Here is a 24,655-nt window from a genome sequence, read left to right as displayed (position 1 = left end):
CAAGCTTCCCCTAGGTGAGCACACCCACTTGTCCCATTTACAGAAAACAGGGTTTTCAGAGGCCTGCTGACTGGCTGCCTTGCCCTGTCTGTCCCACCAGACTCAGATGAGTGTGTATTTGGGAGTACATATTTGGCAGGAGGGCCCAACCCAGCGTCATTGGTCATCCTTGGCTCCACTGGAGGTGGGAACAGGCTGTAGAGAGTGAATCCTTTTTCGTGGATCTCTAACCCCAGCACCTCAGCCCACCAGTCTGCAGTGCTGTGCGTACTATTCCCCAGTCCTTTGGAAGAAAGCTTTTCCTAAGGCTCAGGGTCACGGGTCAGATGAATCTGCTGGCCACATGGGCACATCTGCCCCGTGGGATGAGCGCTATGAATGTATCTTTGCACCACAAATCTAGACAGAATGGAAGAAAGGGGTGACTGACGAAATGGCAGGGCTTTCCTAGGTTACGTATCGGGGCCAGGGGGAGGGTCCTGGGCCAGGAAAGGTGGAAGATCTGAGGACGGGGCTTGGGAGGCGGAGTGGGCAGCTCCACAGCAAGGGGAGCGTTTGGCTGGGAGACGGCTCCAGTCTAGTCTGTTCATGGCTTTTGAGCTGGTTTCCCCGTCAGTGTTTGGGCTTCTTGTCCTACTTTGGGCCCCTTGGCTTGGACTTGAAAGGAACGTGGTGTGGGTCCTAGGGACTGTCCTGGACTCACCGTTGGCTTGCCTGCTGCCTTTTCGTTCTGTCTTCCTCTGTCAGGTAAGCTCCTGCCTGCCTGCCTGCATCTTGTTAGACTGCAGGGGCCTCGGTCTTACACCCCCTTGTGAGGCCACAGCGTCAGGACCCAGGGCTGGCGCTTAGCAAAAACTTCAAAAATCAATTGACCCAGCTTTGAGCTGCACAGTTCCAAACAAAGGTTGTCCATGACTCTCATCCCATATTTCTTTGTGTTAAATTATGTTGGGTGCATTGTTCTGCATGTGGGTTGGGACTTGGTGCCTGGCTAGAGGTGGCATTTGTAGTAGGCAGGCCCGTTTGCTCCTCCCAAGAGGGGAGTGGCCCAGGACCCCAAGGTGGGAGCTAGGGTGATGGGAACCCTTGTTGCCTTCTTCCTGGGAGGCCGACATGGGGGAGAGAACAGGCTGTGCCCTGGATGCCCACTGCTAGGTCACTTGTGTAGCCCTCAGCTGCGTGGAACTGGCCTGCTTCAGCAGCCTTGAGGATGAGTGGTCCTAGCTGGACGAGCCTGAGAACTGGCCTCCCCACTCGCCACTCTCAGCGTTTTGTGGGAACTGATTTCCCCAGGGACAGGATGCAGTCACATGAGGAGGGGGTCTTGCTCCCCTTCCCTACCCCTAAGTGACTTGGAAATCTGGCGGTGTTTACTTTTCCTATCTTCCAGCCTCCCCTGGTCCCCCACAATGCACTGGGAGGCAGAAAGAAAGCCCACCCCCACCGCGCCAGGGTTTAGAAGCTAGGAATTCAGAAGTCGGGGGCATCTTTAGCTTTGCTGTGTGCCTGCTTCATGCTCTTCATGTTCACATCCATCAGGCCTTTGGTCTCAGTCTTGAGAAGTGTGTGTGTTATGGTGGTGGGCAGGGGTGCAGCATTGTTCCCATTTTACCCGTGAAGAAACTGAGGTCCTGACAGTGGGGCCAGGGGAGAGCCGGCGTGCGTGCCTGTGTGTCAAAAGTTCCTGTACTCTGCTGGGAGGATAGAGGGCCTCCAGAGCCGGGTGGGCATCAGGGATTACGCAGCCTTGGAAACCTTAGCCTTTGTGAATAAGGGAGAGAAAGTGTGTGAGGCTGTGTCAAAGGCATGGTCCTGGGTTTCTGCCTCCCACCGTCTGCAATGAGACTGTCTCAGAGTCAAGATTCTCTTGCTGGGCCACCCAGAGATTTCCATTTCCTGTCCCCCCTGGCCTGTCCCTGGTCTTGGGCCCCAGGTTGGGGACAGGTTTTTCCGATCCCCGCACCACCCCTCACATCAGTCCAGAGTTCCTGTGTTAGGAGCCTCTGTACTTTTCCATACCTTCAGCACAAAACAACTCTGTTTCTGCACCCTGGTCACGTTCACGCCTGGTCGGCTGGGGTTGGGAGGTGGGCGGGGGACTGTCTCCACAGCTCACTGGTTGCATATATCAGGCTCCCACTCCTTTCCCACACTATCTGGGGGTGGGCGGTCCTCTTTGTGTCTCATTCCTATAACCTTCATCCAAATGGGGGTCGTGGTAGTCAGAGGGAGAGAGAGTGTGTGAGGCCAGTGCAGCTGCCGTGGTGTGAGGTCTGTGTCTGGCAGCCCAGGGTGTGGGGGGTCTGCACATCAGGGCAACATGCCCCTGGTAACTGGCCCCCTGATGACAGTTGTGGGGCATCACTGTCTTGGCTCCTGTCTTCAGTTGTGATTCTGTGGGATTTGATCAGGACTTTGGGGGCACTGAGGCAGAAGGCTCCTTTGGCCCACAAGGAGTACCACCCATCCCAAAATGCCTATGCCAGTTTGCCACTAGTTTCCTCTGCAATTTATTCCAGAGAGGATNAGGGCAACATGCCCCTGGTAACTGGCCCCCTGATGACAGTTGTGGGGCATCACTGTCTTGGCTCCTGTCTTCAGTTGTGATTCTGTGGGATTTGATCAGGACTTTGGGGGCATTGAGGCAGAAGGCTCCTTTGGCCCACAAGGAGTACCACCCATCCCAAAATGCCTATGCCAGTTTGCCACTAGTTTCCTCTGCAATTTATTCCAGAGAGGATGGAGGCCAGCTGTCGTCCGTCTCCAGCTGGAGAGTGAACCGAAGGAAATGGGCTTGGACTGCAGCTGGAGGGACTTAGGTGAGAGTCAGATAATAAGGAAGGGTTTGGTGACAGGTGGTTGCCCCTCAGGAGAGTCCTGTGGGGGGCTTTGTGGAGAGGGATAGGGGTGGGGCCGTGCTTGGAGGCAGCGGACCAGGTTGGGGTGGGAAGGGGTGCTTTGTGATAAACAGGCAGGGAGGTCGTGTCATAGGAGTAGAGAAATTCCGCTGCCCATCCCTGCTGCAGGGTTAGTACCACTGCCCAGTACACCCTGGGCTTTTGATTTCTTAATTAGTAAAGAGGTTTACAGTTTAACCATCAGGTCATCCTGAACAAGTTATTAAAAATGGGTAGGTTTAATAATTCCTCGTCATCAGAACTCTAGCCTTCAAGGATGGGCAGTTTACTTATTACCCAGAGCTGCCAGCCGTAGGTGAAGGGAGAGAGACTAGGAGGAAGGGGCAGGTTCGGAGGCCGCTTTCTGGAGGCCCTGGGCGGAGGGGGGTTTACGGTGGTTTGGGACGAGAGGTGGGGTGTCAACCACAACCCTTCTCAAGGGTGTGAGTGTTTATGGGAAGGGTTGAGTGGCGAGGTTTGGGCAGGTTCCCTCCCATGGTGGCCGGAGTCTGGGGATGTTGATGGGGGGGGCCTTGGCCTCAGAGCCCCTGCAGGGGGCCCAGGAACAGGGCTGGCACCCACCAGGGCTTATAGGAGAGCTTTGTAGAGCACAGTATCCTTTCTTTCCACTGCTGGAGGAGCAGGGAGGCAGAGGCATGCTTGGGAAGACCCGTGGCCCCTAACTGTGACTTCCCTTGCGGGCCCCCACCCCCTTCCTGATGGTTCCAAAGTCTGCAGTGCTGCTGACTCACCAGGACTGGGATCTCGGGTGGCTTTAGCCTGGTGGACAGGTAGGTGGGGTGAGATGGGGTAAAGGCACTGAGGCAGAGAAACACAGAGACATCACTGTGCTGCTCGTACCTGCCAGGGTGGCTCACCTCCTCCAGCGGAGCCAGAACCAGAACCCATGTACAGTGTAACACCACACCCACTTTTGTGCCCCAGAAGGAGACGTGGTGGAAGGCATGCATCTTTGGAGACTTGGTCTTTTATTTGACAAATATTGAGTACCCAGTAGTGCCAGGCTCTGTTTTGGAAAAAGGGATGAGTGAAGTCTCTGCCTTTAGCACTCACAGTCTATTTGCAGGAGATATAGGTTAGATAACAGAAACCCACAAGAATGTCATGTGGTAATAAGTACAGTTCCAAGCCCCAACCTTCCGGGTGGTGGTAGTCAGGGGTAGGGCGCAGCTGTCGACAGCTAGCCCAGCTCCCATCCACAGCTCTGGAGGTCCCCTGTGCAGGGGGCACAAACCCTCAGAACTGAGCTGGCCTCCCCAGCCCTTGTCCTTCCCACATTCACTTTTCTGCCCAGGACCAAGCCTTGCATCGTGTTATATAATCTGTACCCCAATCTGATGAAGTCTTGGTATCCTCACTTTCCACTGTGTGGGTCTAGGACAGAAAGTAAAACTCAGAGAGGTGGTGAGAAGACATGTCCCAGGTGACCTGCTGGTGGCTGGGGGAGCCAGGATTTGAACCCAAGTGAGTCTGCCCCCTCTGATCCATGCTGCTGGCAGAGTCCCCACATTGACGTTGGTGAGTTTGGAGATGGACTGGCCGTCCCAGCTCGTGTTGTGGGGCAGGCCAAAGTGCAGAGCTGTGTTCTGGATTGCAGGAAGCAAGCTGGCACAGGGCGGGGCACCTGGGCTGACAACAAACCAAATCTCCCTCAGGTCATCTGCCCAGATGGTGAGATGGCAAGTCAGCAGTTTCTGTGACCTCCTTTGGGTCCTGCTCAAGGGCTGTTTTTAGAAATTTGGAGTGGCTGGTGATTTCCCATGGTTCCTTCCTTCACCCTGTGAGATCAGGGTAACCTAAGGCATCTCCAGGATCTTCAGGAGTCGGGGGCAAGGAGCACCAATCGTAAATAATATTGAGATTAGATCATGGGTGTGATTGCTCAGTCCTTTATAGCTCTTCGTCACCTGTCACCTGTGTCTACCTGCTCCACTTTGGTTGGCATTTCTTAGCCAGGTCCCAGGAGCAGGGCTGGGTGGTCTGGTTATTTGTTAGGAAGGGCCCTCAACTGAGAGGAGGCTTTTGGCTGGTTCTTCTCTGTGCTTTGTTATCAGCTTGCTGTACAACTTTTACCATGTCACTAGCCCTCTCTGGTTAGTTTCTTCGGCCACCAGATGGGAACGGTGACATCCACTTTGTCTGTCTTCCCCACAGAGTCTTCAGTCTGAAGTAATAGGACCAGATGACTTTGTAGGCACGAAAGTTGCCTGATGATGTGGAGTTTTGGCAGGAAGGAGGGAGGTCAGACTTGATGCTCTCCGTGGTCCGTTACAGAGGAGCTGAATGGGGAACAGGGAGGTCTGTTGTCCTGCTTGGACAGGGCAGCAAGCCAGGAGCCAAATCCTATGCAGGACCTCCCACTGCCTAGCGACCCACTCCCCTGTGGGGAAGGAGGAGGGAGCTGTTCTGCCCACCTGATGTGCTGAACAATTTCCTGCCCTCAAGTTATTGATCCAATAGTTGGGAGGCACCTCTTGGCATCAGTGAAAGCAGAGAGATGTCAGGCACTCCCAGAATGTGGATTCTGGGGGTAGGGAAGGGGCCAGGTTATGAACCCAGACCCCAGGCCACAGCATCCTAGACAGAGAAGAAGAGACACTGGTGCAGGACCCTGGGCCGGGGCCACAGCCACTTCAGGGCAGGGCAGTAGTTTCAATCTTCGGGGAGAGAAGCTGCTGGTGGAAGGAGGATGTCCCTCTTGTCATTTAAGTCTCCGGACATTGCACCTGCCCTGAGTCCTTTAGAAGATGGCGCAGGGGTTGATTTTGAGAATGTAGCTCCAGAGAGTCATCTGGAAAGAGCCAGAGGAGGCTCTTTCCTGCCCCCAGGGCCACCTCTCTCACATAGCAGTGCTGTGGGCCTGGGCCCAAAAAGCTCCCTGTGTCCCCAGGCATGGACAGCTCCAGTCGAACCCATCAGCCGGGCCTCCAGGTGCCTCAGAATGCTTGCTGAGCTCCTGTCCTGAACTCAGACCCCGCCAGGCCTTCCCTGTTTGCTTTAGCCAAACCTGCAGCCCTCCCAGGTCAGCCAGTCCTGCAGAGCTCTGCTCTGGGCTCGACTCCCACGGGAGGGGCGCCCTGCTGCCAGGGGGTTACCGTCCCAGCCTGAGAACAATGGGGGCAGGGTCACCTCCTTTGTTTTCATTGTCCCTTCTGAGTGAGGACAGGGCTCCCGGGCCTGAGAAAGTCGGAAACCCAGAGGTTTCTGCTGAAAATGTGCTCACATCTGGCTTGGGCTTGTCCCTGTGAGCGTGAGACCTACCAGTGCCTCTGGGTTCCGCAAGGGCTGCTGAGAGACGGCCCCGGGAGGGTGGGCGATGGGAAAGCCCAGAGGTGGACAAGACAGTCAGGCATCTGTGGCCTGTCTGCTGACTCCAGGGAGGGCCAGACCTGGGCCTTCCCCGTAACAAGGAGAGCTGAGGGTTTGGGCTAGGACAGTGGTTTTGAAATCAGCTGCATGTAATTCTAGGATCACCTGGAGCAGCTTTCAAGCATGTCTGACTCTGGGCGTAGGACGGAGGAATGAGTATTTTCCTAGGCTCGCACAGATGACCTCGACGCGCAGACCAGGTTAAGAGGCAGTAGTGGTGACAGTGACCCCTCTGGTGTGCATGGAGGGTGGGTATGGTGTCCCACCTTCCCTGTTGCCTAATGAGGTTGCCTGGGTTTTGGGGGTTGGGGCAACAATTTGTCTTTCCTTCTCTCTTCTGAAAACATAAACATCTGGGTAGGTATTGGAGCAAATCTGAAAATTTAACAGTCCTTGTTGCAATAGCTGAGGTCTGTTCTCGATGGAGACGTCTTGCCCTGTTCCCTTAGTCCGCTGCACTTGCCCCCCTAGACACCCAGTCCTCTGGGAGAGACAGGGCCTGGCCGAGCTGGACCTGCAGCTGGTGCCGATATCAGCGTGATGCCACTGGGCCCTCGCCCAGTACCTTGCTCATAAACTGGGCCTGCGTCTGAGCCACACCCTGGTCACCTGGGCTAAGGCCGGAGGGCGGTGAATACCTTGGATGCCTTCCCTCTTCCCTCAAATCCTCCCTCCTCAAGGAGATAAAGGGCCTGAGTCCGGCGCCCGTACCCCTCACCTTCCACCATGGCGGTGGCTGCGTGTCAGAATCACCTGTGGAGCCCGTTGTGGCTGAGGCCCGGGCAGCCTCACAGATCAGCTGTGAGGGCCGCTCAGACATTGCATCCACCTGAACTGAGAGCCACTGCCTCAGTGGCCGTGTGGGGTCTAAGGCCCCCAGGCCTCAGTTTCCTCACCTGAAAACAATCCCAGCACCCCCCTGAGGGAAAGCTCAGGAAGTTTAGTCTATCAGGGAGCTGGAGTGAGGGAGTGAAGATAATTGAGGAATTGGTTAGCAGTTAAATTTTCTGTAAATAACTGTGACAAGTTAACAGGGGCTCGCCTTCTCTGTAGGATACTTGGAATCTGCCAGCAGCCCCCATCAGACGGAGGGGGACTAGACAGGGACTAACAGTGTTGCTCACTGCCCCTCAGCCTGCTCCACTCCCCCTCAAAAACTGCTGCAGGGTGTTGGAGGAGAGTCCCGGTATGTAGGATCGGGGGTCCTCCCCCTCCACCCTGTATCCTTCTGTGAGTTTCCTTTGTTAAAGAACTTGAAACCATTGTTTCCAATAAGCCCAAACTGCAAATACTTGCCTGAAACGTGCTCGGTCTGTCCTGTTGAGACTTCCCTTACCCACTCACTTGTGGGGCCTGGACTGGATGGACATACAGACAGACATGGACACACACGGAGAGCCTAGGACAGAGACAGGGCAGGAGGATGGGGGTGGGCACTGGCCGCCTTGTGAAGTGGAGGCAGCTGGTCAGGAGGTTGGAACTAGGGTTCAGAGAAGTCTCTGTGGTCCCCAGGCTCTGCCTCACTTAAAGAGCACAGTGTGGAGACAGGGGTCACCACTGTGTAGCCTTGTGTTTTCTGCATCCTGCCTGCCTTGCTTGGCAGTGCAGGAGGCTGGTCAGGGCGACTGGGAGCCTCTGGGTGATAGAGATCAGGAGAGATGGGCCTTCTGAGCGGTGAGGCAGAACATCTTAGGTGTGCCTCTGTTTCTCCTGCCCTCTGCTTTGTCTGCAGAGAGCTTTTTAACACACACTTCCCTCTCCCCCAGGTCCCTGGACTCCATTTGTCCAGTTCCTCTGTCCACCCGTGACTTTTTTTGGGGGCCCTCCTCAATGTTGGAGAAGACACCCTGTGGCCTTCGGAAGCCAAATGATCAGACTGAGAAAGGACAGTCTTCACTGCTCAACAGGCAAAGTTGGGAAGAGGTGGCCGGTACAAGGAAGCTTGGGAACAGTGTCCCTGTTCTCACCTAGGCCTGTCTTCCCCCTGGGTCTCAAGTCACTACAGGGTCTGGTTTCCTGACAAACACGTACGATCATATCTCTGACTGCAGGTACATTTATTCAGTGATCGCAATATGTTAGGTACTTTTCATATGTTCAGAGTAGGTGTCAGTTTCGGCAGATGGAGAGACTGAGGCTGATAGGCGGATGGGTGCCAGCAGTAGAGAGACCCCTCTAGATTCACACCCAGGTCAGCCCCACATTTCCATGAGCCTCTGCCTGGGAGAGGACACGGGTTTGTCTTTTGCTCTCTTGGAGAGTTTCCAGAGGGGACAGGCCTCTCCTTCCTGCAGGAAGGACGGTCTCTCTGGTCACCCCAGGGACTCTCCCAGCCCCACTGCCCTCGCTCTGCCTTCTTGGACGAGGGAGCTATCCGATGACTCCCTCACCTCACCCCTACCCCAGCCCCAGCCCCAGCCCCAGCCCCCAGGACCTTCAGCCCCTGTCCTCTGTTCTTACAGCGTGGTGACCAGCCCCACCCCCTACTCCCTGGCACCAGTTGGATGCTGCTGGTTTCAGCATCCCCTGACCCTACCAAGCCCCACTCTTGCTGGGGTCTGACTCTGCTTGCCATCTTCTCGCTGGATAAATGCTTCCACCTTGTTGCTTATGAATTTAGTTAAAACCCAGCTGCAGAATGATGCTGGGGAGGTTGAAGGAAGGACATCGGAGAATGAGTTAGTTCAGTCCAGAGAACACACCCTCATTCACTCAAGTTAATTCAATCACTCGTTTAATAAATATATATTGAGCACCTACTATGTGCCAATCAGTGTTCCAGGCTATGACATAGTAGTAGAAAAGAAAACCTGACAGTCCTGCCCCTGTGGAGTTTCCTTGGAGGGGCATCTCCGTTCCTGTGGCCACCTCCCTTGCAGTGGCCTGGAAGTTAGGTTCCAGAGACTTGGCTTCACTCCTTGTAGCCAAATAGCCCTCCCACCCCCCTACCTGAGCCCTCAGGGTTACTAGCTGACTAACTGGATTCACACCCCAGCTCCACCACTGAATAGCTGTGTGACCTTGGGCAAGTTTCTTAATTAGCACCCCTGTGCTTCGTTTTCCTCATCAGTAAATAAGGGTACAGTAGTGCCCCCTTATCCGTGGTTTTGCCTTCTGCAGTTTTCCCCACATTCAGCCATAGTCCAAATATGAAATGGAAATCCCCAAATTAACAATTCGTCGGTTTTAAATTGCATGGCATTCTGGGTAGTATGATAAAATCTCTCGTCCCCCTGCTCTGTCCTGCCTAGGATGTGAATCATTGCTCTGTCCAATGTGGGCACACTGTGTGAAACCCCCCTGTCAGCCCCTTCGTGGCCCTCTTGGTTATCAGATTGACTGTCTTGTGTGTGAGGTGTTTGTGTTCATGTCATCCTCATTTTAGTTGATAGTGGCCCCAGAGTGATGCTGGTAATTCAGATATACCAAAGAGAAGGCATACCGTGCTTCCTTTAAGTGAAAAGTGCGTGTGTAGGAAAGAACATAGTATATTTAGTGTTGGGCACTATCCAGGGTTTCTGGCATCCACTGAGGGTCTTGCAATGTATTCACCTTGGATAAAGGGGCTACTGTAATAGTGCCTACATTTCAGGGTTGTACAGATTTCAGCGAGTGGAGTTAAAAACGCTTTTACTCGTGCCTGTATTGTACCGAGTGGGCATTTATCAGATAGTATTCAAGTATCAACTATTTTATAATCTGTGATTGAGTACTAATTAAGCCACGTCCACCTCACAGGGTGGCTGGGAGGACTGGGTGAGAGGAATGGCAAAGGTTCTTTCTGGGCTGCCCTACGCCGTGCACAATGGCCCTAAGTGTCATTTCCCCTTTCCAGCCGGAGGGACCGGGTAAGCCTAGACCGAATTAATTAAGGATGAATGCCGCTCGGGACGCTGTATCAACAGCCCACAGGCCCAGTCCGAAAGGCTGCCTGCATACCGGGAAGAAGCTCTGTGATCCCCACGGGATGCTTTCTGTGTGCCGTGTCGGCCACGGGAACTGGAGGCTGGGTGGGAGTAGCCCCGTGGGTGCCAGATAGCCACCATCCCCACACAGGCTGCCACCCTTCTTCCGGTTCCCCGCACCCTGCCCAATGACGGGAAAGCCCGACCTCAGCCCCAGCTGCGCTGTCTGAAGGTGGATATTGTTTCCTAATCCCTGCATGGGCCTTCTCCAGAACTGCCCTCTCGTGGGGATGAACCTCTTCAGGAAGGGGGGACATGGCAGCTGCCCCTGCACGGGAAACCCTGGCCCCCCAAGGATAAGGAGCTGTCCGGGAACCCAGATTTCACAGACAGTGAGAGCCCAGGAGGGAGGGGTGAGGGCATCGAGTTGCCTGCAGCCAAAGGCAAAGGAATGAATTTGGCCTCCTGGAGGGCTGGCCGGGGAATGCTGAGCTCCATCAGAGTGGACGGACTGGTTTGAGGGCACTGTTTTTTCAGCTGGTGTGAAGGGTGGAGGTATGCTCCGGCCTCCTTCCTGTGGCCTGTGTGGGAAGTGGGTACGGTAACAGTGGCTCGGACTAGCTTGGACCCAGACGGACAGGGCTCCCCTGGATTCACTGCTTTTAGCGTGCGGACCTCAGGCCACTTAACCTCTAACTAAGCCTTAAGTCCTCATTTGTCAGGTGGAAAACATCATAGTTTCTTCTCAGCCAGATTCTGCCCTCATTAGATGAGCTAAAGGCTTGTGAAGTACTTAGCATAACACTTGTTGCATAGTAAGCCCTCAGTAAATCACAGCCACTTTATTGTGAGGACGACAGAGGCAGCGGGGAGCTCTGTGCCTTCCCCACACGAGAGCTGGGCCTGGGCAGTGTGCGGGGTCCCCCTCTCATCACTGTGCAGGGGTAGGTGGAAAGTGAAAATATTGTCTTGTGCGAATCAGGGAGCCAAGTTAAAGAAGACTGCGCGTGAGCAGGGGCCACCTCCTCCTGTGAAAGCTGTTTGCCTAACCCTGGGGACGGGACACCGGGTCTAACTGGATGTTGGCCAGGCTTCCCTGCACCACGCCCCCTACCCCGGGGATGACCTCAACCTGGGTCAGCCCCTCCATTCTAGGAGACCTCCTCCTCCTCCCCCGCATGTGACCCTGACCATAACCAGTGTAGCATCCTGACCAGAGCTACAGCTACATGTGGTGGAAACAGGGAACAGACACCCCAAGTTCACATTGGGAACTTTGCTCCCGAGATGAGCTTTCCTCAGCCATCAAGTGATGCCTGGCAGAATCACAGGAAGAGCCGGTTGGGCTAGAGATCTGCAAGCCCCAGCGAGGGCGTCTAACATGCAGCAGCACTCAGTCCTGCGGCTCTCCCCAGCGTTGAGATGGAGACCGGCTGGTTCCCAGGCTAATGCTTGGATTCCTGGGCAGAGAGGAGGCAACCGCAGGGGGCGCTGGGCCACCTGGGGCGGGCAGCAGTGAAAGGAGGGAGGTGGAAACTGTGCTGACTGGCAACCAGGCTGTAGAACCTACCCCAGTTCTGCCACTCACCCTCTCAGCCTCAATTTCCCCACCTAACAAGTAGGCATCAGCACTGCCACTGAATTATTGTAAGGGACAGTGGTGCCTCTAAGCCCTGAGAATGCCCCCTTTGCCTGTCCCTCTCTGGGTGACCTTAAGCGACAATAGAGGTCATGTGGCTGCAGCTCCCTAACAACTCAGGGCCAGAGGCTGAGGTCGAGGGCTGTGCCCCAGAGGGCGCCCTGTCATGGGGTGAAGGGCGGGAAACTCTGCTTTTCTGACCAAAATAATGCCCTCTTCAGGAACTTGTTTTGCCAGCTCTTGTTTTTCACGTGTCTTTGGCATTTCCTAAATGATTCTCAAGTCACATAACACCTTTGGCACTCTGGTTTCTCTTCAGATCATACAAGTCTTTCTCCTTTTAACACCTTTGGCCACCAGTGGTTCTCAGTGGGAGCAGTGTTGGCTGGCATGGTGGGGGCTGTCCTGTGATCACACCCCGTTCAGCCTCTGGGCCCGGCCCACTCAATGCCAGCAGCACCCCCACCATCACTAGAATGGATTTCGTCTCTTCACTGCTCTCTCCCTGGTACCTGACACAATCCTCCCCAAGCCCCTGCCCCCACCCACCAGATAGCATTTCTACACACTTCCAGAATATGCCGCCACCCTCTGGTGAGAACCCTTGTCCAGCCACACCTTCAGCACCCCTGATGTACGGTAGTCATGCTTGGTCTAAACACCTTTCCTGATCAGAAATGGACAGCCACCGAGGACAGTCCATTCTGAGATAGCCAAACATGCCTCCCCTGCTCCCTCTTGGGCCCTGGCCTGTTGGTTAACATGTTAGTTAACATATCCTGTGAAGTCACCCAGAACGGAACAGAGTACCCCGGTGTGGCCTTGACCCTGAGAGAACAGCGGGCCCGCTACCTCCCCGCCCTGAGTAGGTACTATGTTGACATGGCCCAAGACATACTTACTTTTTTTTGGTAGACACCCAAGTGTTTGCTGGTTTGTGCTCAGCTGAAATCCAGGGACTTTTCCCTTCTATACTTTCCAGTCCTATCCTGGTCTTTTGTAACCCGGGATAGGAACACTTTTAGCGTGCGGACCTCAGGCCACACGTGTAAGACACGAAAAATTTAAAAGGTGGTCGAATCTTGTTAGGTCAGGCTGTTTTCCAGTACAGATGCTTCTGGGTCCCAAACTATCGCTGCAGTGTGTGAGCTATCTTCCCATCCCAGCCTTGTGCCCAATTTTGCATCCTTTGCAGATTAGACTAGTCGTCCATCTCTGTCCTCACTTTGTCGTTGCTTTTAAATGGACCCAAATTAATCCCAGCTCTACCCTCCACGTCTCTGTCTTGTCCACAGGAATGTCTTTCAACCCGTGAGTTCGGCTGCCTCACTAAATCTAGATTTACTGCATTTAGATTTCCACCCAACTGCAAGGCTTTGCAACCCCTTTGGAGAGGGAGATGCACTTCCCTGAGCATGACTTGTTCTTGGTGGCCCTGTGCCGCGTTCAGTGCCCGCCACTTCCTCTCTGAGTGTGCCAGACATTCTGCTGTTGAGAAATCTGCAGGCGTTCAGGTTGGCGTTTCCAGAGTCCACCCCTTTTGTCTGGATGAGAAGAGGGTAGCTGGTCTCCTGAAATCTTTTTTGTTCCCTGGGATTCTATGGAGGTGATCAGAGGCAGCATTTCAGGCACGTCTTCCCCTGGTCAGCGGCACAATTCCCACGCAAAGGTGTCCTTGTGTAATCTTTTCGTCGCTGGCAATGAGCTGTGCTCTAGTCCCCGCTCTCAGACGGATGTCTGAGTGGTTCTGTTGGCCCTGCCATCTGTTCTACATTAGGACACAGCCTCATTCTCCTGCTTCAAGCACAGATGTCATTTTTTAGGAAACCTCTTGGATATACCTTCATGTTTGTTTTAGCTCTCCTGTTGGCCTATTCGTATCAACATGTTCTGGCACCTTCACATGGGCATGGCCTGGCCAGCTAGACAGCCAGCTCTCTGTGGGCAGGGCTGAAGGCAGCCTCTCACGGCCTGCAGGGAGATGGTCTGGAGGTGCCTCGAGGAGGCAAGGCAGCCAGTGGTATGGTGTGTGGGCCTGTCAGACAAGCATAGCAGGGTAGAACATTCTTTAATGTCTGCAGATCCGTTTACATGGGCCTGCTGCTGCAGCTGCTGCAGACTGCACGTTCCTTCAGAACAACCTTCCCCACCAACCTTCAGTCAGTCATGCTGCAGGTGGGTTAAAACTATGGTTTTCCCATCTCTCTCCTGCTTCCGTCCCTCACTGTCTTCCCTCAGCCCTAGGCTTGATTTTTTTACTGGGAATATGCCTGAGTTCTTGATATCTGGACTGGATGGGACATCCATGGCCCTCCTTGGGGGCAGACCTGGAGCCCCAGATCTGGAGCAGATCCTGGCCCTTGTGAGCTGCCTTTTGGGGTCCAGGCCCCGCCATTGATAGGTTGGGGTGAGTGGAAGCGGAACTGAAGGATGGGTTGCAGGGGTGTTCAACCTGCAGCCTAGGATGGCTGTGAATGTAGCCCAACACAAAATCGTACACTTACTTAAAACATCATGAGATTTTTTGGGTGATTACGTGTCACAATGTATTTAGTGTGTGGCCCAAGACAGCTCTTCTTCCAGGGTGGCGCAGAGACGCCAAAAGGTTGGAGGCCCCTGGTAGAGGCAGGGTCTGGTCAAGTGGAAGCAGGTGTGGCAGCTATCAGGGCTCCTAGGACAGAGAAGGCCTCCCCCGGGGCCTCCCCCTGGACTCCCCTGGTGGCCTTTCATCGGCAGCACACAGTTGCTGGAGGCTCTGTGGGGGCTGCCGGTGCAATTCCGAGTCACTCTGAAAAGCATAAGCCTGATGATCTGTCCTGTCCCAGATGCTGGAAATTGCCGGCCCGGGACTGAGATAAAGGACTCCAGAGAAGGAAGGGGGGGCCTGTAGGCGGGGGATGATAGAGTCCCAGGCACAGGGAAAAGGAGGTCTCAGATCCAAGAGGACCCTGAGCTTGACCCTCACAGGTGTCCTGACAGTGGGGGCGAAGTGTGTATGAGGGTCCCTCCCAGGCCAGCCTTACAGTCGAACACTTGTCTGCAGAGGGCCGGGTGTGGCGTAAGGGTCCTCCTGTGTGCCTGCCTCACATCTGCCCTCTTCAAGAGGCAGAACAGTCTAGTACAGTGGTTCTCAAAGTGTGGTCCCTGGATCAGTAGCTTCAGCATCACCTGGGAACTTGTTAGAAGTGCACATTCTTGGACCCCTTCCCAGCCCAATGGACTCAGAGACTCTGGTGGGGCCCAGCTGTTCATTTAACAAGCTCTCCAGGTGATTCTGGGGCATGTTGGTGAGGAGCCAGATTGCCTAGAGCTTGGCTTACCATTTTCTGACTTATAATGGTGTGAAAGTGATACGCATTCCGCAGAAATATACTTTAAGTTTTGAATTTTGAGCTCTTCCTCGGCTAGTGGTATGGGGTAGGATACTCTCCTGTGACGCCGGGCAGCAGCAGCGAGCCAGGGCTCCCAGTCAGCCCTGGGATCACGAGGTTCAACCAGTTCTCTGCAGTGAGCTGTGTCTTTGTTGCCAGTGGTCTTTGAATACTATGTTATGCACTTGTTCAAGGCAGGCTAGGCTAAGCTGTGATGCTTGGTGGCTTAGGTGCATTAAATGCATTTTCAATTTATGAACTTATGATGGGCTTATTGGGACGTAACCCCCTTGTAAGTCAAGGAGCAACTCTACTTAACAGCTATGTGACCTTGAGAAAATCACTTAACCTTTCTGATCCTCCATAAAATGTATTGTCCTCTATAAAATGGAGGCAATAATACCACTTGTTATTGTGATGATTACATGAGAATTCTTATAAGGAGTTTAATAGAGTGTTGTCACTTCAAAATCGTCTGCTAGCCTGGCCCCTTTGATCTTCACTGTCTCTCTGCGTAGGTGGTGTCTGATGCTGCAGATCAGGGCGTGGCCATCACAGGGAACCAGACCTTCAACAACTGGAACTGGCCCAATGCAATGATTTTTGCGGCCACCGTCATCACTACCATCGGTAAGTCTGCGGGGCCTTCAGGGTACCCACCCCCATGCGCTAGCTCCACAGAACATCGTAGGAGCGCAGTTCTGGTCCCATGGCCACGCTGAGGTAAAATCGAGTCATTTGCAGCCTGTTCTTTGGACACTTTTCCTGGTGGTTTAGTAAATCCTTGGGGACTGGTCGTGCCTGGGGGGGTCTGTGTTCAGGAGTCCTGACCTGCTCTTGAAAGGGCTCGGCCTGATAGAGCCGTGCAGGAGCTTGCACAGGTTGCACACTGTACAAACCCAGCCCCAGCTTGCTCGCCAAGCTGGGTGCCTGTTCTGGTTATGTACGGGTGGCTGCATAAGCAGCCACTTCAGAAGCTAGTGACAAAAAACATAACTTCTTATCTTTTGCCATCCTGCGGGTTGACTGGTTTCAACTGGCCGGTTCGTACTGGAAGCCTCTCAGGCCGTAGCGGTCGTGGTGGCCGGTGCCAGAGTTGCGTCACTGGCAGACACTCACAATGTCTTCTTCCATCACATGTTTGGTAGTTGAGGCTGCCCGTTGGCTGGGCGCTCAGCTGGGGATGAAAAGGCAATGGCGTAGTCATCTCACAATGGGGCAGCTGGGTTGCAGGAGGGAAAATCTCAAAAGCAAGCATTTCAAGAGATCATAGGGAGAAGCAGCGGTCTTTTTAGACCGGGCCTACCCATTGTTACTGGTCAAGCAAGTCACTAAAGCCCAGATTCAAAGGGAGGGGAATTAGACACCAGCTTGACTTCAGCAGCAGCCGGGTTGCATAGAAGGGCAGGGATGAAGAATGTCCACGTTTGGAGACCTTCTGCCACAGTGGTTCTGGGGTGTCTACCCAGAGACGGCGTCTTTTTCTGATTTGCATATGGGTGTCATACAGACGAGTAGAAGACTTGCTGACGGTGGAGGCTTGGTCTGCCTTCATCAAGATTCCAGTCTGACGGCAGAGACAGCCCCATCCCATTGTAACTGTTATAAATGATCGTGATCATAGTGCGACCGAGGGAAATGTCATATCCTAACTTTGGCATTAGATCAATAGGAAGTGATCTTAGAGAATGGGCCTCCCTCAAGGGGTGTGTGTGTGTGTGTGTGTGTGAAGGGGGGGATGGGTAGAGGCAGGGGTCACTCTGAGTCTGGGTCCGTTACCCCCACTATGGCTCTGTTCTTAGCTTCACTTCTCTTCTTCCTCAGGCTATGGCAACGTGGCCCCCAAGACTCCTGCTGGTCGTCTCTTCTGTGTCTTCTATGGTCTCTTTGGGGTGCCACTCTGCCTGACATGGATCAGTGCCCTGGGCAAGTTCTTCGGGGGACGAGCAAAGCGGCTGGGCCAGTTCCTCACCAAGAGAGGCGTGAGCTTGGTATGTCCCTAACCCTAGGTGCTGGGCAGAGATGGGGGGATCCTGGCGGGAGATGGAGGATGGGAAGGATCCAAGAATTGGACAGAGGTGTTAGGTGGCCAGAGGGCAGTTTCAGAGCCCCTGCCCTCCTGGATTGGGCTGGGAACATTGCCCCTCCCTCCTTTCCTGGGTGGTAAGCCTCCTCCCAGGTGTGGTACCCTACTGGCCTCCCCTGTGGCCACTTTTCCAGCCCTGTGGGCGTCCCTGTTGGGATCCCCTGGTCTCCACTGCTGTCTGACTTGGACTCCCCACCACCCTATCAGCGGAAGGCGCAGATCACGTGCACGGCCATCTTCATTGTGTGGGGCGTCCTGGTCCACCTGGTGATCCCGCCCTTTGTGTTCATGGTGACCGAGGAGTGGGACTATATCGAGGGCCTCTACTACTCCTTCATCACCATCTCCACCATCGGCTTTGGGGACTTCGTGGCCGGTGAGTCCTGCCCTGCCTCCTTGCCTCTGCCTCCCCACCTTCTTTCCCTGCTTCCCCAATCTCAGTTCAGCTGACCTTCATGGGGACCCCTAGTAGGCATTTGTTTCCTGGTCACTTCCTCTACCCAATGGGGTCCTTATCCCACCCTGCCAGTTGAAGGAGAAACCAAGGCACAGAGTAATTGCAGAAGACTCCCGCCTCCCTTTCTTGGGACATGGCTTTCTTCTCCTCCTTTCCTCTCGTCTTCCTGTTAGTATCCACACTCTCCCTAGCGGGCTGAGGACTGGGAAAGACACATGCGTGCCCACCACCTGGCACCTAGCACCAGCTAGGATGTAGTAGGGCCTTCCACCTGTAGGATTTGTGCCTGTCGTTCAGAAAGCCTCTGAGCGGAGCCAGGGCCCCTCCCCGTCACAGAGCTGCCTTCCTTCCATCGTTTATCAGAGCCGAGGGAGCTGTCGCAGGGGCTTGGCTCAGAGGCCTGAAACTTTGCTCTTGCCACAGGCGGCTTAAACACAGAGGCTTTCTTCCAAGCTGCTTGGGCCCAGACACTCCCTCCTACCCCACCCCGTTTTTAATCCAGGCAGGAGATAGGATTCTTTGGCCCCTTTGTCTGCCCAGGCACTTGGCCACTGTAGTATTTGTGCCTGTGGCCTGCATAGCATCCTGGTTCTTCATCTTCTTGACACCCTGTTTGGCCTCAGTGCCCCAATCTTTGTTCCCCTAGTGCCTGCCACCCTGACCAGTTGACCTCAGCCTCTGCTCCAGGGGCTGCTGGTCTCCCCCTCCCCTTCTCAGGGGGCAGGGGCAGGTCACTCTCCTTCTGCCCCATTGTAAATGGAGACTGGAATGCTGGGAGGGGGTGGCTGAGTGGGGGAGGGATAGGAAAGAGGCCTGAACACTCCACTGACCTGGCAGATCTGGGCCTGCTGTTTTGGGAGATAAATTTAGATAGAGGCACAGCCCTGTCATTGTGTAGCCTTTGGGGCCCAGAGCAGGCAAAGGAGAAACCTTTGTACTGGGAAGCACAGCAGGGTGTTTAAGTGTACTTTCTCAGCTCCAGCAAGGTGCTAAACCTCTACCCCAGTGTCCTTACCTGTAAAACTGCTTTAAAAAACAAAACAAACAAGCCCCCCCCCCAACCCAAGGGAGCCCCACTCCAAGGGAAGCCCGTGTTCTCCAGTCCCTTTTCCAGGTTGTTCCCAATCTTTCAAGGGACAGTGGGGAAGCACAGGATACATAATGATGCAGATCAGTGTACCAGAAGAGGAGAGTTATACGAATCTCAGATAATCCTGGAGTGTAGGAAAGCAACCAGAACTGTGTGGGGTGACCCTGGAGGGCTCCCTGGAGCGGGTGTCAGAAGTCTGGCCATAGGAGAAACCAATTCCAGGATGCCAGAAACAGGAAATCAGGAGGCAGGCCAGACCTTACTGAAGGAGAATCAAGGCTGTCCAAAATATTTCCTCCTGGGCCCAGTGCCCACAGTCCTCTCGGGCCAGCCACCAGCCTCATTTCTATTAAACCCATGAGTCCATGCCCTCACTGAGAGTATCAGAGGCCTCTCAGGTAATTTCCATCCTGGTTTTCACTGAACCAGAACATAATACACCAAAAAAAGTACACAAAACAGCCAGGTGTGGGGGCAGGGGACTAACTGAAAGGCAGATATTCATGGACTGCTCTGTGAACCTCCCTCAGCCCAGTGAATCGTTCTGACTGGGAAAGGCCCTGCAGAACGACGGGACAGCCCAGCTTCTGGAGCAGGCCTCCTTCCTTTCTCAGTGTGTCCCCTTCTTTGTTCTGGTGCTGTGCCCACTCTCAGATAGCAGCTTTGGCCTTTGAGTGTTTCCGGATCCCACTGGCCCCTCTCCTGACCCTCTGGGCTTCCTGTTTGGTCCTCAGGTGTGAACCCCAGTGCCAACTACCACGCCCTGTATCGCTACTTTGTGGAGCTCTGGATCTACCTGGGCCTGGCCTGGCTGTCCCTCTTTGTCAACTGGAAGGTGAGCATGTTTGTGGAGGTCCACAAAGCCATTAAGAAGCGGCGGCGGAGGAGGAAGGAGTCCTTCGAGAGCTCCCCACACTCCAAAAGGGCTCTGCAGATGGCGGGGAGCACAGCGTCCAAGGACGTCAACATCTTCAGCTTTCTGTCTAAAAAGGAAGAGACCTACAATGACCTCATCAAGCAGATTGGGAAGAAGGCAATGAAGACGAGCGGGGCTGGGGAGAAGGTCCTGGGGATGGGACCTGGACCGGTACTGGGACCGGGACAGGGACCGGGACCAGGCCCCGGGCCAGGGCCTCATGGGGGCAGGCTGACAGACGTCCCTGCCTCCCTGGCCCCCCTGGTGTTCTACTCTAAGAACCGGGTGCCCAGCTTGGAAGAAGTGTCTCAGACCCTAAGGAGCAAAGGCCATGTGTCACGGCCCCCCAACGAGGAGGCTGGGACAGAGCCCCCCGAGGGTGGCTCCCCAGCCTCTGAGGTGTTCATTAACCAGCTGGACCGTATCAGCGAGGAGGGCGAGCCGTGGGATGCCCAGGACTACCACCCACTCATCTTCCAGAACGCCAACATCAGCTATGTGAATGAGGAGACGGGCCTCTTAGACGAGGAGACATCCAAGTCCTCGTTGGAAGACAACCTGGTTAGGGAGGAGAGGCCCCAGGAAGAGGCTGAGGCAGAGGTGCCCCTGAACTTGGGCGAGTTTCCCTCATCCGACGAGTCCACCTTCACCAGCACCGAGTCAGAGCTCTCTGTGCCTTACGAACAGCTAATGAACGAGTATAATAAGGCGAACTGCCCCAGGGGCACGTGAGGTAGGGCCGGCTCCCCACTCCACCTTTGATCGCTTCCATGACCTTTATACTGGGGCATCCTGCCGTGCCTGGAAGCCCCTGGAGCTGGGAGTGGGGAGCCAGGGGCCTGTCTTACCTTTCATCCCTTACAGCTAAGCAAGGCATGTGCCCAGGACAGGGCCTCTGTTCTCCAGCTGAGTGGGCATCCTGGCAGTGGGAGGTATCTGTCCTGAGCATAGCTGGTTTATTTGATGGTTCAAAGACATGTGTGGGCTGGCAGGACTGACCTTTGCCCCATCGTACGGTTGAGAATGTCACACGGTTCTCTTAAGCTGAGGCCTCGGCCATTTGAGTTTACCAGTATTAATGAGCTGCTTCTGTGTTTGGGCTCAGCACTGAGCTAGGCATTGCTGGCCGGATAACTGTGGTGGTGTTGGGGGGGCCGGACACTCAGGTCTCTGCTGGAGCAGGACCCTGCCTAGGGCAAGGATTTAACCACCTCCCAATCCCTCTGTCTACCCGACTGGCCCCTACTTCAAACCTTCCAGGGAAGAGACTACCTGCGGGAAGGGAGTGAGGAGATGAAGGGCAGGTACTGCAACACTCCTGATACCAGAAAGGCCTAAGACCAGTGTGCCCCTGGGGTCCTAGATCTTGTTAATTTACTGAGACCCAGCCCAGCCCAGCCTGGAGACCAGTCTCCTGTCTCTGGCGCCCTTTGGCCAAGTGATGAAGGGTGCGAGCTTTCTGCCTCCCAGGAAGTGTTAGGAGGGGAAGGCCATGGTCACCAGGGCTGCGGCTCCTGTGGCTGGTCACCAGGGAGCTGTAGGAGCCAGCTCAGTTCTGCCCCCACCTTCCTGTTTCCCTGTGCCCAGAACAAGGACCTCACCTCTCACTCCCCAGGTTGCTCTGGGCTCACAGGTGGAAATGGCCAAATCTGTGAATCAGGCTCCTCCCCCAGCTTCCTCTGTGTGTGTGTAATAAAGGATTTGTGATGGGGGAGCAGAAGATAATGTGAAACTGTATGCAGACTGCTTCCAGTGAGGGCTGCCAAGTTCGTAGGCTCTCCGTGATGCACACTTTGGGGCCTGTCCCCTCTGCCATGCGTGTTTTGTTATTTTTTAAAATAAACTGCTGTTTTTATATTCCTGGCATCTGTTGTCAGCTTTAGAGCCAAAGGGGGAGAGAAGGAAAAAGAGCAGAGTCCCAGGGTTTGGGACATTCCCTTTTCCGTCTCTTACCTCCCAACTCAGTTGGGCCTTTCTCAGTGACCTCGGCCAAGGTCATGAGAGAGTGCCTACATGGACTGGCGGGTGAGCAAATTGGGAAGGCACCCATCACAGGCAATGGATACTGGGCAGGAGGTGGATGACCACCCTTGATCCCAACACCCTCTCTGCCTCTTAGTCCCTTCCCCAATACTGTGGGGCCAAGCAAAACCAGAACCCACCCCCACACACATGAAGACTGTGATAGGCACATGTGTCCACACCCCCACTCATCCTGTAGCCAGGGATGTGCTGGCTGGACAGTGTGGCGAGAAGCAGCGGCATTCTATTTTTCTGTGAAGTGTTTTAAAATGCTCATCTTAGTTTCCTCACCCCATCTTGCTGGGGTGTCACTGGCTGTTCTGGAATCACACACACTATGTACACACTGGTAATGATGTCGAATGTAATTTATTTTAACATTTTTACAATAAAACATGAGATGGACAGGCCAGCCTGGCGTGTGCTGTGTGGGGTGCAACGTGGTGAGGCAGTGTGGGAAGACTGGGGAGCACTGAGGACAGCCTTGGGGTCTAAGGGAGAAATGGGGTCTTGGCATCTAGAAGGGAGAAAAAACTGAAAGGTAAGGTGATGGAGGAAGAGCGGGCTACCTAAGATGAGGTGGGCAGAACAGGCCTCTTGGAGGAGGTGACAGTGAATGGGGCAGGGAGGACCATTGCAGAAGAGGGTCCAAGAACCAGGAGGGAGATGAAAGGGAGAGGAGTGATTCGGTAAACTGGCAGCACTGGTCTGCTCAGCCCTGGTCCACCTGCTTGAACTCAGTAATATGTGATGAACTCGGTTGCTCTTGGCAACAACTCTGTTAAGTGGGTATTACATCCCCACTTTCACAGGCGAGGAATCGGTCCCTGAGAAAGTGACTTGTGCAAGATCTCAACAGGTGGGGACCTGGATTCACAACGCCACAGGCCAGTTACAGTTTTGGTTCTTTTGGGGGAACTGAAAAGTTCTGTGACTTCAGGAGTGAACCACATTTTTCCTGAGGGTGCAGATGGTTTACAAGGACCATTGTTTAAAATACCAACCAATCCTTAAGTACTTGATAACATCCCTCCCACTGCCCAGACAACTCCACGCACTTTCTTCCTCCTGCTCTCCCCTCCCCACCCCCTCACCCCCCACATACATGTCAAAGTTTCTTTGGTTTTGCTTTAGCCCCTTTCAGCCTCAAGGTGACAATTTTGTCACACTAAGCTACCTTTATTTTGCACTTGACCGTTTCACAAAGTCCTTCAACAAGTACACCTCGGAGCTTCCCTGTGCCACTGGTCATCCAGCCCCGTGAGCGATTAAGGAGATGACAGCTGGGGCAGTTTCGAAGCATTGTGCTCATAGGTGATAAGGCGCAAACAGGAAGTTGGGGTGGACGTGTGGTCCTGGCCACTGTGGCTAAGATTAGTTGGGGACTTTCTAAGTTCTGGAAATGGCGGAGAAAATCAACTGGAGCAGAGGATGGGGCCTGGGAGGCACCCCAGGTCCGTGAGGGATCAAGAGCATAGGAAGGGTACTGTGCAGAGGGCAGTCATGCCACAGGTCCTGTCAAGGGACAGAAGGTAGAAGATGTGGCTTGGGAATCGAGGGAGATGGCCCTGGCAGGAAAACCCCTCTGCTGACACCAGATTCGTAACCCAGGTCAGTGAGACCTGGGGAAGAGACCTACAGGCTCACGGGGTATGTCACTCAACCCCCAGAGGTCCATGGGGCTCCAGGGCAGCACCCCCACTCCTGTGGGCCCTCTCCCAGCAGCCTCCTGGCCCGAGGCTCTCCCTGCTTCCTCCCAGAAGCCTCCCTGCCCTCATAGTGAACTGGTGCCCTGCACTCCACAGTTACCACCTGGACTCCCCATTCTTTTCTTCAGCTAATGTTCACTGAGCACCTACTATGTACCAGGCTCTGTTCTGTGCACTTGGGAAACAACTGTAAAGTGGGCAAAAATCTGCCTTCATGGAGCTTATGGTCTGTCTAGTTCCCTTCTCTCTCATTTCTGGCCATTTCTCATAAGTACACATGCTTTGTACTTATATCCTGTCCAAGGTTCCTTCACTCTTGTCTCTTCTATTTTGTCTTTTAATCCTCATGACAGTTATTATTATTTTTTTGCAAATGCAAACTATTAATCGGCAGCAAAACAGCTTCCCTGACTTTCATGAGCATTCCTGTCTTCCCTCCAGAAGTTCCTAATCTGATGGGGGAGACACCCTCAGAAAGCCCACAGTCTGATGGAGGAGACAGTTCTCACCCCCAGAGTCTGCAGTCTGAAGGGAAGCAGAGCACAGAAATCAATAAACAAGCATGAACTCTGTGTCCCAGCTGGGCCTCTGCCCTCCATTTCAATCCTGGAGGAGTCACTCAGCTCCCTGCCAGGATTGACAAAAAGAAACTGGGGTGTCTGAGTTTCACCCCCCTACTGGAAGGGGCCAGTGTGGATTACCTTTGGCCCCACTGCAGGGCAGCTTCCTAGAGCCTGGGGCAGACTGAGGGAGAAGGGCGGGGTAGGCAGAGCTTTGCTGCTGTGGGTGGGGTCTCCTGAAATAGTTCAGCCCTGGCAACTAGCTCTCCACCCTTGAAATAACAGGTCCCCAATTTCCAAACTCATACATACACAACTGGTCCAGATGCCAGTTTGTGTATTGCCAGGACGTGTTTGCGTAACTGAGAGTGCCTCCCCAAATCTCTGCCCCTTCTCTCCATCCTGGCCACCATCCTGGCCACCATCCTGGCCACCATCCAGGTCACTACGGCCCCTCACCTGGATTCCCACAGTGACACAGGGCCTGGCACCTAGAGGGGGCTCCAAGTGTTCGTCGAATGAATGAATGAGCTCTATTAGGTGGTCACCCTCACACCTGGCCAACACTGCAACCAGTGGTGTGTATCCTAAATTCAGATCTGATCCCTTTATC

The 24,655-nt window shown here is 54.2% G+C and overlaps 1 protein-coding gene and 1 long non-coding RNA gene across 3 annotated transcripts in view; one reads left to right on the top strand and one right to left on the bottom strand.

Annotated features, from left to right (window-relative positions):
• The window catches only part of KCNK5 (potassium two pore domain channel subfamily K member 5), a 36,405-nt gene extending 15,221 nt beyond the window's left edge, over positions 1–21,184 (top strand). For both annotated transcript variants that reach the window (XM_037051953.1, XM_037051963.1), the window contains exons 2-5: positions 15,721–15,832; positions 17,027–17,193; positions 17,496–17,664; positions 19,570–21,184. In XM_037051953.1, coding sequence (XP_036907848.1) covers positions 15,721–15,832; positions 17,027–17,193; positions 17,496–17,664; positions 19,570–20,483 — 1,362 coding nt within the window. In that variant the 3' untranslated portion in view covers positions 20,484–21,184. The remainder of the gene's footprint in view (positions 1–15,720; positions 15,833–17,026; positions 17,194–17,495; positions 17,665–19,569) is intronic.
• On the bottom strand, positions 3,793–6,320 carry LOC118991045 (uncharacterized). Its single transcript, XR_005067335.1, has 3 exons — positions 6,308–6,320; positions 5,071–5,075; positions 3,793–4,395 (listed from the first exon to the last, which is right to left on the bottom strand). It is a non-coding gene; the product is annotated as an uncharacterized LOC118991045 (long non-coding RNA).
• Positions 21,185–24,655: the final 3,471 nt, after the last annotated feature.

Source organism: Sturnira hondurensis, unplaced genomic scaffold, assembly GCF_014824575.4.
Source record: "Sturnira hondurensis isolate 20B ecotype Veracruz unplaced genomic scaffold, ASM1482457v3 Scaffold0000880, whole genome shotgun sequence".
Taxonomy (NCBI): Eukaryota; Metazoa; Chordata; class Mammalia; order Chiroptera; family Phyllostomidae; genus Sturnira; species Sturnira hondurensis.
This window is presented reverse-complemented; position numbering and strand designations above follow the sequence as displayed.